The 12,027-nt window shown below is 40.4% G+C and overlaps 1 protein-coding gene across 2 annotated transcripts; it reads right to left on the bottom strand.

Moving 5' to 3' along the window:
• Nucleotides 1-9,251: 9,251 nt before the first annotated feature.
• On the bottom strand, nucleotides 9,252-10,433 carry RB195_013540 (uncharacterized protein; the record flags this gene model as incomplete). Of its 2 annotated transcripts, XM_064203403.1 has the most annotated exons (4): nucleotides 9,252-9,350; nucleotides 9,644-9,731; nucleotides 9,798-9,927; nucleotides 10,010-10,433. In XM_064203403.1, the coding sequence occupies 4 exons, from the start codon at nucleotides 10,431-10,433 to the stop codon at nucleotides 9,252-9,254; spliced, it is 741 nt and encodes a 246-aa protein (XP_064059283.1). The 2 variants fall into 2 exon arrangements, with proteins under 2 accessions (XP_064059283.1, XP_064059284.1); XM_064203402.1 differs by lacking the exons at nucleotides 9,252-9,350; nucleotides 9,644-9,731; nucleotides 9,798-9,927 and having other exon boundaries at nucleotides 10,005-10,433.
• Between the last annotated feature and the right edge of the window lie 1,594 nt (nucleotides 10,434-12,027).

Genomic DNA, 12,027 nt, shown 5'->3' with positions numbered 1-12,027 from the left:
TCCCCTCACTTAAACATCGTGAGTGCTAAAATGACCTCGTAACTTCTCGCCTGATTTCTTTTTCTCTGCTCTTCACCTTAAATCATAAGTAGCTTTTCCTATTTCTGGAAGAGCAGTAGCGTCTAGAAATCCGACCCAATCCCATGATGGTATGTGTGGTAGGAGAAATGAAAGAGTGATCAATGAGATCATTGATTGGTCGCTGGTTTTCTGGATCTTTCTTTGTGCGCCATTGTGGTACAATGCGTTGCTGTCGCTTCTCTCAAACGTTCTTGCCTTTTCATTCTGAATGAGGGTAGAGTATTTACATCATATTTTGCCTATTCAAAACTGCTCCAGGTTTACTTTCATTTCTGTATGTTTTTTTTTAGTGAACGCCTGTATTATATGTCTTCCACAATGATCATTGTTCTACTTCAATGTTGTCACTTTAATTCTGCCTTAAATTTGTGTATTGGGAAATAAATGTTCTGTACATATTCATCCAGAGTTCGCGCGTTTTATTTTTGCGACAAATTTCCAATTTTTTTTCCTCAGATTTGTTCATCCGTCAAAAAGGAAGTGTAGTAAGTTAGGAGTGATGAGGGAGAGGGGAAGACTCGAGAGGGTCAAGGACCGTTTCTCCTAGTAGAGTAATAGTGCGGTCGTAGTCATTTTGTTAGTACCTTAATGTTCGATGAAGCACAATATCTGCGTGTCAGGATGTAATTCGATTAATCGATTCGATTACTTGAACAAAGAATTTATGTTTAAGTTTTCGTAATTTGCGAGCGAAGTTTTTGGTGAAAATTTCATTTATGGCCTGACGTTTCGACAACGTCGCCTTTGTCGAAAATCTGAAAATTGTAGTATTTAACTGAATATAATTGAAGTATTTAATACTATGTATTTGCCATAGGATTGCTGGACAACTAATGTTGAGTTCTGCGGTGAAATTGGAGAAGAATGGCAATGGATACGGTCCCGCATAATTTTCTTTTATTTTCCACGTGTTTGGGGCTGCGGAGGCGGCATCTGAGAGATGAAGCGACGATTAAACATGCAATGATGTCAATGCTGGAACGTTTGGAAGAACGGGAATTTCAGCGCTGAGCGCTTTCAGCAATGAAATGAACGGGGAAAAATATTCCCATCAGGCGAGGGCGGAAAGGCAAATAAAATCACTGGGAGTTAAAGGCATCACTCCACGAATCTGGTACGGATTTCAGGTGGAGTATTCGCATACGGGATCGTAGATTATAAGGAGGAGCGTGATTCCGTTCATTTCTTCCTAATTGGCGTAAAAAAATGGCCCGGAAGATGCGACGTGTGCACACGGCTGACGCGCTCCAATCGAACTCGTTGTAGAAAATAGCGCGTCGGAACGCTCGAAGCCGTATTTTACTAGCCGTTTTCTACGGCACTAAGGAAGAAATGGACGGAATTACCCCCCCTCCCCCCTCTCCTTAATCTACGATCCCGTATACGAATACTCCACCGGAAATCCGTACCACTCCAGATTCGTGAGATGATGCCTTTAAGTGCATGGGAAATTCCAATTTCTAGACTTTTTTAAACAGTACGGTTTTTTTTTTCGATCGGATCCTAACGTACAATCCTCGTAGTGTTTTCTTTGTCTGTTTACGGTTCAGTGCAATGATTATTTGTTCGCTTGGCCATCTGCCTAGCTGTGATTTTGATCACTAGATCACAATTGGTGGTGATCAGTCAATTGTGATCAACCGATAGTCAGTTTACAGCGCTTTTCTTTTGAAAAATGGAGAAATTAGGAACATAATTTTTCTTCTTTTTTTTTTGGTAGAAACTTTTCACACATACAAATGGATTCAGTCTCGAATGACCATCAATTAGCCTTGCTCTTTGAGAATTTGGAACTTGTCCAAAACACTCGTTTTCATATCAAAAACCGAGTTCTTTATGAGTTACTCGTCGTGCTAATCCTCTTCGCACAAGCCGGTTCAACCAACAACAAATGAGAATTTGTTTGTTGTTTACAGCTATTTACAGTTGTTGACCTAACAGTTCGTGACGAAAACATTCGGAGATGAACTGCAAGGGAGTAAGTTGTTTAGTTTGGAATTTGAAATCTACGGGGACAGGGCGGTCTTTGAGAATACAGTATACAGTTGTGATCTTTCTTTAAAAAACAAAAAAAAAGGTATGAGTAAGTTCTGAATGAGATTAGAACTACATTCTGTTAATGACAATTCTTGGATTGCAATTCATGTGAACCATAGAAATCATGTATGCAAAATAAATTTACGCTCCTCTTTAATTTTCTAGGATGCTATCATCTCATAACTACATGAAAAAACATTTTTATGGATGTCTTTCACGTACCTCAGTAGATCCGCACATTGTACATAGTTGACCAATTCTCCACGTTTCCCTCTGCATGTGGATTTTTTTTCTAAAAAAATACTTGCAATAATTGAATTAGTAGTTTCTTTGCTCTTCGATGGTAAACGTTATCGCGTCGATTTTAAAATTTAGTTGGATTTCTGTACTTTTTTATATTTCAAATACTATTTCAAGTAAATTCAAGCCAAAATTTCTTTTTTTCCTAAATTTTCTTGAGCTTATTTTCTTTCTTCAGCATAACAGTAGGTATCATTGATGAGAAAATCACTCTCTGGGTTGCTGTAGGTGTTGGGTGCTATGCAGCAGGCTGGGTTCTATTTTCAGTGATCAAGAATGCCCGAAAATAGTTTTGGTCTCGGGACCCTGTAAGTAGAACTCATGATATTTTTCAATGTTTTGCAAACACCTCTTGTTTCGGAGATTATAGTTCCGCAAAGAAATTTCTTCTGATTGTCAACCTACTTCTTTTTGTGACCACGAACAAACTCTGGAATCGTTAACAGAGTCGTTGTTCAGGAAAAGTGAGGGAGTATAAGATAGATTCTCGAAATATTGGTTTTTAGGTTTTATCAGACGGGTGGAAAGGATGCAAGAACTTTTTGGAGTTGCCCTAATATCTTTTGTAATCCTCCAAATTTGGAGCGAGGATCCCATCCTTTTGTTCGTTACCAATGATCTTTGTCTGATCCGATCCAGCGGGCCTAGAGTTGCCAGAATTTACGCTGAGGATCAATAGAAAAAGTAGGGACGAGCTGCTTAAATGAGGCTCGAATAGGAAGAAAACGAGTTAGAAGTGAGCCAGACAACGCAGCGCAGTTAGTGAACGCGGCGGTTATAGTATAACCACCTGACAGAGTTTCCTGGTTGGATTAATTATGAGCTATTGCTGAACCGAAAAACGAGTAAATTTTTATTTGGTGTTCAAAATTTAAACAGGTAGACTCTTTTTGTTAAAAGATTCTCTGGTATTATCTTTGTCATTAAGAAGCTAGTTTCCTGCTAACCATAACTTGGTCACTGGGATGCTGTAGAGATATTTGGGATGCAATGTGGATTTTTGCCAGTTAAAGGCATCACCCCATGAATCTGGGGTGGTACCGGTTTCAGGTGGAGAGTTCCTATACGGGGTCGTAGATTATGGAGAGGAGGGTGATTCCGTCCATTTCTTCCTAATTGCCGTAAAGAACGGCCCGGAAGATGCGGCGCGTGCAGACGGTTGGCGCGCTCCAATCGAACTCGTTGTGGAAAATAGCGCGGCGGAACGCTCGAAGCCGCATCTTCCGGGCCGTTTTTTACGGCACCGCCACAGATTCGTGGGGTGATGCCATTAAACGCATGTGAATGCTTCTTTTGTTGTTGATTGCACGTTATTGATAACAGTAGAATCGTTTAAATATAATTTAGCACTAATAATTTAGCAATATACTGATATAACTAATGTTAATATAATAATATCAATATATCGTAATATTATTAATAGAATAGTGTTCAATTTCATTAGAACATCTATTTCTTTATCTAATCCTTGATGAATTACTTCGTGGGTGGTGAACTGTTAGAAATCGAGCAAAAATGGTTATTTTTTCTTTGCCTAAAACCGGGATTGAAACTGTTTTTGTTTAACTTGGTAATATCGAACTCAGTAAACAACGTGTGCTGCGAATGAATAACACTCCTGTTTATCCTCACCCAAAATCTTCGTTATGCTCATAATCTTCTTAGGGATTGACGTGGAATTTCTGGAAGAGTCTGATGACTTCACTGCTGCCAGACCGTAGCCATGCGGCGTAATATTCATTCGAGAAAAGGGATGTACAGTGGGGGCGATAGAGAGATGGAATTTTTAAAGTTCAGAAATCTTGAAGAGTTTTTGAGATTTCTGGAACGATTTTGGTCTGGAATGGTTTTCGAGGGACTAGGAGTTAAAAAACAAGAATAAATATTGGATTTATTCGAGACATTTCTGACTGCAATGTATTAATAATAGAAGACGGCGTTATTCTTGTTGTGTCTTTTATCTTTTTTCAACAAGATTATTCGGAGAGAGAAGGATTGCTTTTTCTATTTCGCCTACAATTGTATGTGCGTAGGCATTTGACGAATGTTATTACGCCTACGCTCCTCATATGTAAGCATTGAGGGTCTATTTAAAAACAGAATAATTTCTTTGTTAAAAAGAAGAAGGAACAACCTTTTAAAGTTAAAGTTAAACTTTCTGCCGTTAATCAATCCGGTTGGGATGCGACCCCACGTTCACCTCAATTCAGAATCGTTTGAGGTTTACGAACGTGTAACTGGCCTATACAATGAGTTGCGGTGGCTAGCTGATGAATCAAGACAGGTCTGGTACCAAATTATCGACCCCGGAGGGATGAAAGGCTTGGTGAGCATTAGGGCGGATTCGAACCTCCGATAGATCGTACAGGAAGCGGAACCTATAACCGCTACACTACACCCGCCCGTTATTCTTGATATGTCATTCTTTTTTCTACAAGATTATTCGGAGAGAGAAAGAGAAGCTTTTTCAATTTCGCCTACAATTGTATGTACGTAGGCAGTTGACGAATGGCATGTTACTACGCCCACGCTGTTCATGTGTAAGCATTGAGGGCCTACTCAGAAAAACCGAATAATTTCTTTGTTAAAAAGCTGAAGAAACAACCTCTTATAATTAGTAATTTAAAGAAATTATTGTTCCTGTTATAATTTCATTGCCATTAAAGGCGCTGTATCATGGACGTACGTAGTGTGGAAAGCTGATGGAAAAGTAGATTTGGAAACGTGGACTACGAATATGAGCGTCTTCACGCTCAATTTCCCTTAATGGACCTAAAAAAGTGCATGGAAGGCGGGGTTTATTTCTCCGACGTGTATGAAAACCCTTCACCTCTGTGAACGCGTCCACGAGCAAGCGGTCGAAGATCAATGAGGTTTCCTCACCAACCTGTTCAACTAGAAGAAGTGAATAGTTTGTTCAGGCGGCAGGATTGAGTGCAAGAACGGCGCGTTCTAACGTGTCTCGTAGGAACAAATGATGTAAACACGCTGTTTCCCAGGACGATTAGGACGAGTTAGGTATGTGTTGAGAGGATGATAAATATGCAGATGGACAGTACCATATTAGAATCATACTTTCCCACAGAGTGTCGTATTAGTAACCGTAGTCACTAATACTTATGTTTATCCGCGCAACCGCAACCGCACTGCCGCAAACAAATCACTCTTTTCCGTCACCTTGCAACAGTTCAATGCATTTTGCATTCCGGAATTAATGGAGGTCATTGTTTTCTGAACATAGACATCCTTATAGAATTGATCTAACGTTTAAATGGTTTCTTACTTCTTCTTGGGAAATACATACTTCGGATTTGTCGCGTTTTCATGTACATAGTACATTTGACAATAAATTATTCAAAGTTGGGAACAGGTTGCTTCACACTCGGATATTTGGATGGATAATTTGAGATATAACAGCAAAGAGGAACGTATAGAGCAGATAATTCATTGAGAATGAAAAGATACACGAATAACATATAATAATTACACATATAGATGATGTAGTCCACCATTACAATAATACAGATTACTGTATAATAATGGGGCTGGTGTAGTGTAGCGATTAGAGGTTCCGCTTCCTGCACGATCGATCGGAAGTTCGAACCCGCCCTAGTGCTCACCAAGCCTTTCATCACTCCGGGGTCGCTAAATTGGACCACACTTGTCTGGGAGGATAAAAACACTGACTTGACACATCAGCCAGCCACCGCAAGTCATTGTATCGGCCAGTCACACGTTCGTAAACCTAAAACGATTCTGAATTGAGGTGAACGTGGGGGCGCATCCCAAGCGGATTGATTAACGCCAGAAACGTTATCCTTTATTCTTTACTGTGTAATAATGTACTCGTAATGCATGTTACGATCGCTCCCCTAATACTTACTAATACTTCGGGGTCATCGCCTTCGTCAAAGCCTGGAAAGTCACTACATTTGTGTTATATTCACTCAAATGCCTCGCAGATCAAGAACAAGTCATCATCCTTAAGGAAATTACATCCGAAATCAAAAGACCAAAAGTGCGTAAATCCCTGCGTGCTTGTGCCGAAGTGGCCGGGTTGCCGTTCGCGTTGCGTTAGAGAACCTCTGCGTGTTAAGTTCGCTCCCCTAATACTTATGTATTAAGATGGGACCCGCAAATGTAACCCTGTAGATTAAAACTTGCGAAGATTTTGATACAGAACCAATCTACTGGATATGCACTCGTCTTTTCTGTTTATTTTTAGACCCTTAGGGTTTATCTAAATGTGCATGCTTTAAACTGTACTTGTAATTCTTTGCACTATTACACTAGTACTACTGTTTTACTGCTTAGTTACTGGCAATATAATAATATTAGCTCTGTTAACTTGTAATAAACAATGGGGGAAGTGTCTACGCTTGTTTTAATTCGCGAAACTCCTTTTCCGTGCCCTATTATTCTTAATTAAACTGAGATTTTACAGGATCCCCTGCGGAAAATGACTATATCGTTTCAAAACCTAGTCGACGCCCATGCTGTTTCTCATCTATATCTATGTTCCAATTAATCCGCAATACAGCTCAGTTTTTCCTTCCGAAATGGCAAAATCCGTGCAGAAGCAGAAAATTAGATGGCTACGGTGTAATAAAGAGGATCATATGAAGTGTAACGTTAGAGCAGATTTGTCTGCTAATCCACCTGCTTTTTTTTCTCATTGAGGAAGTTTTTTGCTTATTTCTCTGTAATAATTGCCTCCAGTTCCTCGCAAAACGTCGGATGCCATCGTTGATGTGGGTGTTGATGAGAACCAAGAGTAGTTCCAGGTGATTAATAACGGTAATTTTGAAAATCTTCAGCAGTGAACGACTTAAATCACCGGATCCAATTTCAACCTTAATTTATTTTCTTTAAAAAAAAGAAGAGGAAGAAAACGTATGCTGCAGTACGTGGGAAAATTATAAGTGTTTGATATGTACATTTCTGAGGAATTATGGAAAGTTCTCTGTTCGCGATTGAGCTGGGGAGTTTAAGGTGTTCAAGGGTGTTAAATGACCTGTCTGCGAAGCCTATTTCTAGGTTTCAGAGCTCATAAATATTTAAGACTACGCTATAGTCCTCTTATATTATTATGGATTTTGAGAATCTTAAAACTAATTTGTTTTTACGGCGCGGGTACACAGCGGAGTCGGTGAGAAGTTCGACTGCTTCTACACGGGCGATGGTTCGAAACTGCCCTCAGGCTAACCAAGCCTTTCATCTTTCCGCGGTAGACGAATTGATACCAGACCCCTCCAGGAGGATGAATACACTGGCTGGACACTCATAGGTTCGCCCTTCGTGTCATTCTAAAGCTGTACACGCGTTCAATAGACCCTCAGACGATTCCTGAATTGAAGTCGAACGCGTAGGCGCATCCCCGAAGGGATTCATCAACACTGACTCTTCATCCTTTATTCTCTATGTGCACGCTGAGTGGACTCTAACCGTTCACTAATGGCGGCGTATCACGAAGTTGACGTGGTACGAAATCTCCAGGAAAAACTTGGAGTTGAGGTTGTTGATCACCGAAACAACGAGCACACACATTTCCCTTATCGACGTAAGAAAAAACGGCGTGGGAACAGGTTTAGAGCCTACGAAGTACTCAGGAACGCGCACTTTCGCACATACTCCTTTGTTTTTGGTCATTGGTTTCACTTGAATAGGCTGGTGAGGAGACCTCATTGATCTTCGGTCGCTCGCTCCTACACGCGGCGCGTGCACGCGTTGCTACTGAAATCGTAGTAAAAAAAATGACGTCTTCAGATGGATGAGCCACGCTTTTTTCCGTAATCTAGAACACAAACTCTACGTTTTATTGGGGTTTCGACGTCGATTTCATTCCTGAAACGCTGCCTTTAAGATCGCTGCGCGCGCCTACCCATTATAACCAGCTGGGAATGTGTTTCGAGAAGAACTGTTCTTTTTGAATAGAAAAAATGCCATAGTTTTAAAGCCATTGGTCCCTTATCGTTTATGAACTATTATTTCGTTAATTTCATTTATTTTTTGGTCTTCTTAAAATGGACGCACAACAAAGTTTATTATGACGTTTTGACTGACTGTAAACCGGTTTGAGACGAAGATAACGATATTAAAAAGTAATCTGCGATGAGAAGATGACTCGTGTCAGGAAATTATCTCGATCATCTTGACCTTGAATCTTGATCATCTGGACACAACGATCGTTCTCTGAATTGATCGAGCAGACGCCCACTCATTCCTCCTCATTTGGAAAAATCCCCTTAATACAGTACATAGACATATTGGCTCATCTCATAGATAATACAATATTCTAAACTTCCTCTGATTTCCTGAAACTGTTTGCTGCGAAACAGGACGAAGAAAACGTTCTCAAATTTGAAATATGCTTCCCTTCATTTTCTAAAGACCTCGTCCATCTTCTGTTTGACTTTTAATACCTCTCCTCTCTGGAATTGCTTTGCCTATGACGAAAATTACCCATCCAGTGCTGTTAAAAAAACTGCATTATTTATGAAGTGACCCAATACACGCTATTTTTCCAGGATACCTCCTCGATTTTCCCATATGGAAAATGCGAATGATTTCCAACAACCTCAAAGTCCTCTCTTCCTGAAACATTGGCATTTTGAGAGTGTATTTATGTTTTCTTGTTGTGCCAACGAGGTTTAGGTGAAACTTTTTTATTGGCCTGACGTTTCGACAAACTCTTCTTTTTCAAAGGCCTGAAAATGGTTCGAGGTCTTTGATACCATGCATATCCCATCAAACTCCTCCTTTCTGCTCGCCAAGCCTCGATATTGTTCCAAGTACACCACGCAAGACCTTCGAAAGGAAAACAACTGACCAGTTCAACCGACTAGCGGGGTTGGTGAACCACCGCGTTCTTTAAGACTGCCACCAAGGCGAATGAGATCTACGCACTGTGCAGTATCCTTAAGTACTGGTGTCTGGATAACGTTAAAGAACAGTATGTGGGGCAATCTTATAGCTCACAGAATGTTACGAACAGCAAGAAGTCATTGGTAATAGATACGCACTCATTTTTGTTATTCATGGACGGATTCCTGACGGAAATCCAGAATGCTTCCAAAGCCTTCCTAGCAGATATTTCTTTCTCGTGCGCTAATATCGTACGTTTTATTTCAAACTGATTTCCATCATGCTTATCATTTTTGTGGCACCCTAACGGTGTCATCGAACTCCCTCGCCTTTTACGAGCCAAATGTTCCTTGATACGCACCTTCAGCATCCTTCCAGTTTCTCCAATATAAATAGCGTTGCATTCTATTTGGTAAATAACTCCGATGTTCGGGCAATCAGCGTCCTTACTGAACGGACAAACCACGCAACATTCTGACCCGCATTGCCTATCATAGAATCTATTGCGAACTAACTGTCGCTTGATGCTGTCGTTCGGGATGTTCACCAACACAACATCATCTTGCAGCTGTGCTCGCAAAAGAGTCCGGTGTATAGCAGCAGTTAAGGAGTCAGAGACGAAGGGGATGCACAAAGGAATTCTACCTTCACGTGGGATCCTCGCTGTCTTGTTCGCAGTTCGAGATTGGGTATTAGATTTTGATCTCGTGTAACCGTTTGAACTAACTATGCTTGTGGCTAGTTTTAGTGATTCCTTCTCTATCCCCTGTGTACATTGCTGTTGCTGTCTTGACCATATTTCGGATAACTGCCTTTTTCATGCCATTAGGATGGGCTGACTTTGCGTTTATCAGTATGTTTTTCGAGCTTCCCTTGCGATACCATTTCACACTTGCAATGCCATTGTGCAGTTTTATTTGAGCATTCAAATAAGGCAGCCAACCATCTTTTGGTTGTTCTCGAGTGAGTTTTATGTACTGCGATCGTTCATTCAGAATTTTAAAGCATTCGTCCATATCGGATTGCTTTGATGTTATAATGAAGCAATCATCGATACAACGGCAGTACATTTGTGGAAGACGTTCTATCACTGGTTGTTCTATTCTGTTCATAAAGCAAACGGCAAGAACTGGAGCAAGCCTTTGGCCCATAGCAAGGTTTCACCTAAACCTCGTTGGCACAACAAGAACCTAAATAACTAATAACAACCTAAATACACTCTCGAATGATTTCCGCCTGGATTTGATTTATAATGATTGACGGCAAAAATTCCCCTCCTACGATACTTTTCAATTATTTTCTTCCGCAAGATACTGCACATAAAGGAACGTAGAGAAGTTATATTCTGTTCAGTTCGATCCTAGAATCGGAGAAATCGTAGCAGTGGAATTCCCGTGTTTTCTTTTTTTTTGTTGTTCTAAGTACAGCTGTTTAAGGATCATAAGGATTGTTTAAGGATTTTGCATGAATGTTTTGATTTAGTATTTTGATTGGAGGATTTTGCAGCTTATACTTAACAACTTATGAAAAATGTGATAAAAATCCATAGTGATATGAAATAGCAGTGAAGGTGTACTCATTTTTGATTCTTTCCTGCTCCGAAATTCAATCCAAACAACGGGAAATTTCTATTTACTTATTTATTCAATCAATAGCAAATCCTAGATTTTTCTCGGAGGTTGCATTCTGTTCTTTGTGGATACGTAAAGTTATTACATAATTTCTGTTGGTTTATGATAATCCCGAAATCCTTACGGTACGCCTTTGAGCGGTGTAGTTCTTATGGTAAAATTTCACTATTTTCTGTCTAATCAAAACTTTCCATGCTCCCATAATGTAAAAGATCCTGTTTGGTCTTTTTGAAGATTGATTTAATGGATATTATCAGGAGTTTGACCGATCTCTTCCTAATCATATATTTCCGCATTATTTTCGCTTTTTTCTCACTTTGTTAAAACTGTACTATTTAATTTTCAGCTTCAATAAGAAGACCTGAGCAGGATTATACTATTTGACGGTGCCCCGTGTACGAGTCTGATTGTCACCTGTCCGCAGTGGCCATGTTTGTACCAAATGCAGTCAGGCATTTGAGTGTACACTCTGGGCGCTTCGTGTAATATCCAGGGAACTTCCGCAATGGAACTGTACAACTTGTACAGTTCCATTGCGGAAGTTCCCTGGATATTACACAAAGGTGCTGCCGTCCAACATACACCCAACGCTTGAAGGCATCATCCCACGGATCTGGGGTGGTTCGGAATTCAGGCGGGTTATGCCTATACGGAGTTGTAGATTATGGAGAGAAGGGTGGTCCCGTCCATTTCTTCCTAATTTCCGTAAAAAAGGCCCGGAAGATACGACTTCAGGCGTTTAGGCGCGCTATTTTCTACGAGGAGTTCGATTGGAGCGCGCCAACCTTGCGCACTTCTTCACCTGAAATCCGCACCACCCCAGATTCGTAGGGTGATGTCTTTAATAACTCTTCGTTCCACGTAGTTCTTCAAACGTTCTCGTGTCTGGAAACCTTGGCATACTTCTGTTTATATTTCTAACAGTGTGCCTGTGATGTTTTTTTAGATGACGTCTGACGTTAACCTCTATTTAGGCTTTTGAAGACGACGAAAAGCCAAAATTTCAAAAAATAAAACCTCGTAGATACATTATTAGAGAAAAGAAAAGAAAAGAAAAGTACCGCCGGCTACGGAACAGTGACCAGCATAGATGGATTTTGTGCGAGCTCTGGCT

Source organism: Necator americanus, chromosome V (genome assembly GCF_031761385.1).
Source record: "Necator americanus strain Aroian chromosome V, whole genome shotgun sequence".
Taxonomy (NCBI): domain Eukaryota; kingdom Metazoa; phylum Nematoda; class Chromadorea; order Rhabditida; family Ancylostomatidae; genus Necator; species Necator americanus.
The sequence above is the reverse complement of the archived record's forward strand: the minus strand, read 5'-3'. Positions and strand labels throughout refer to the sequence as shown.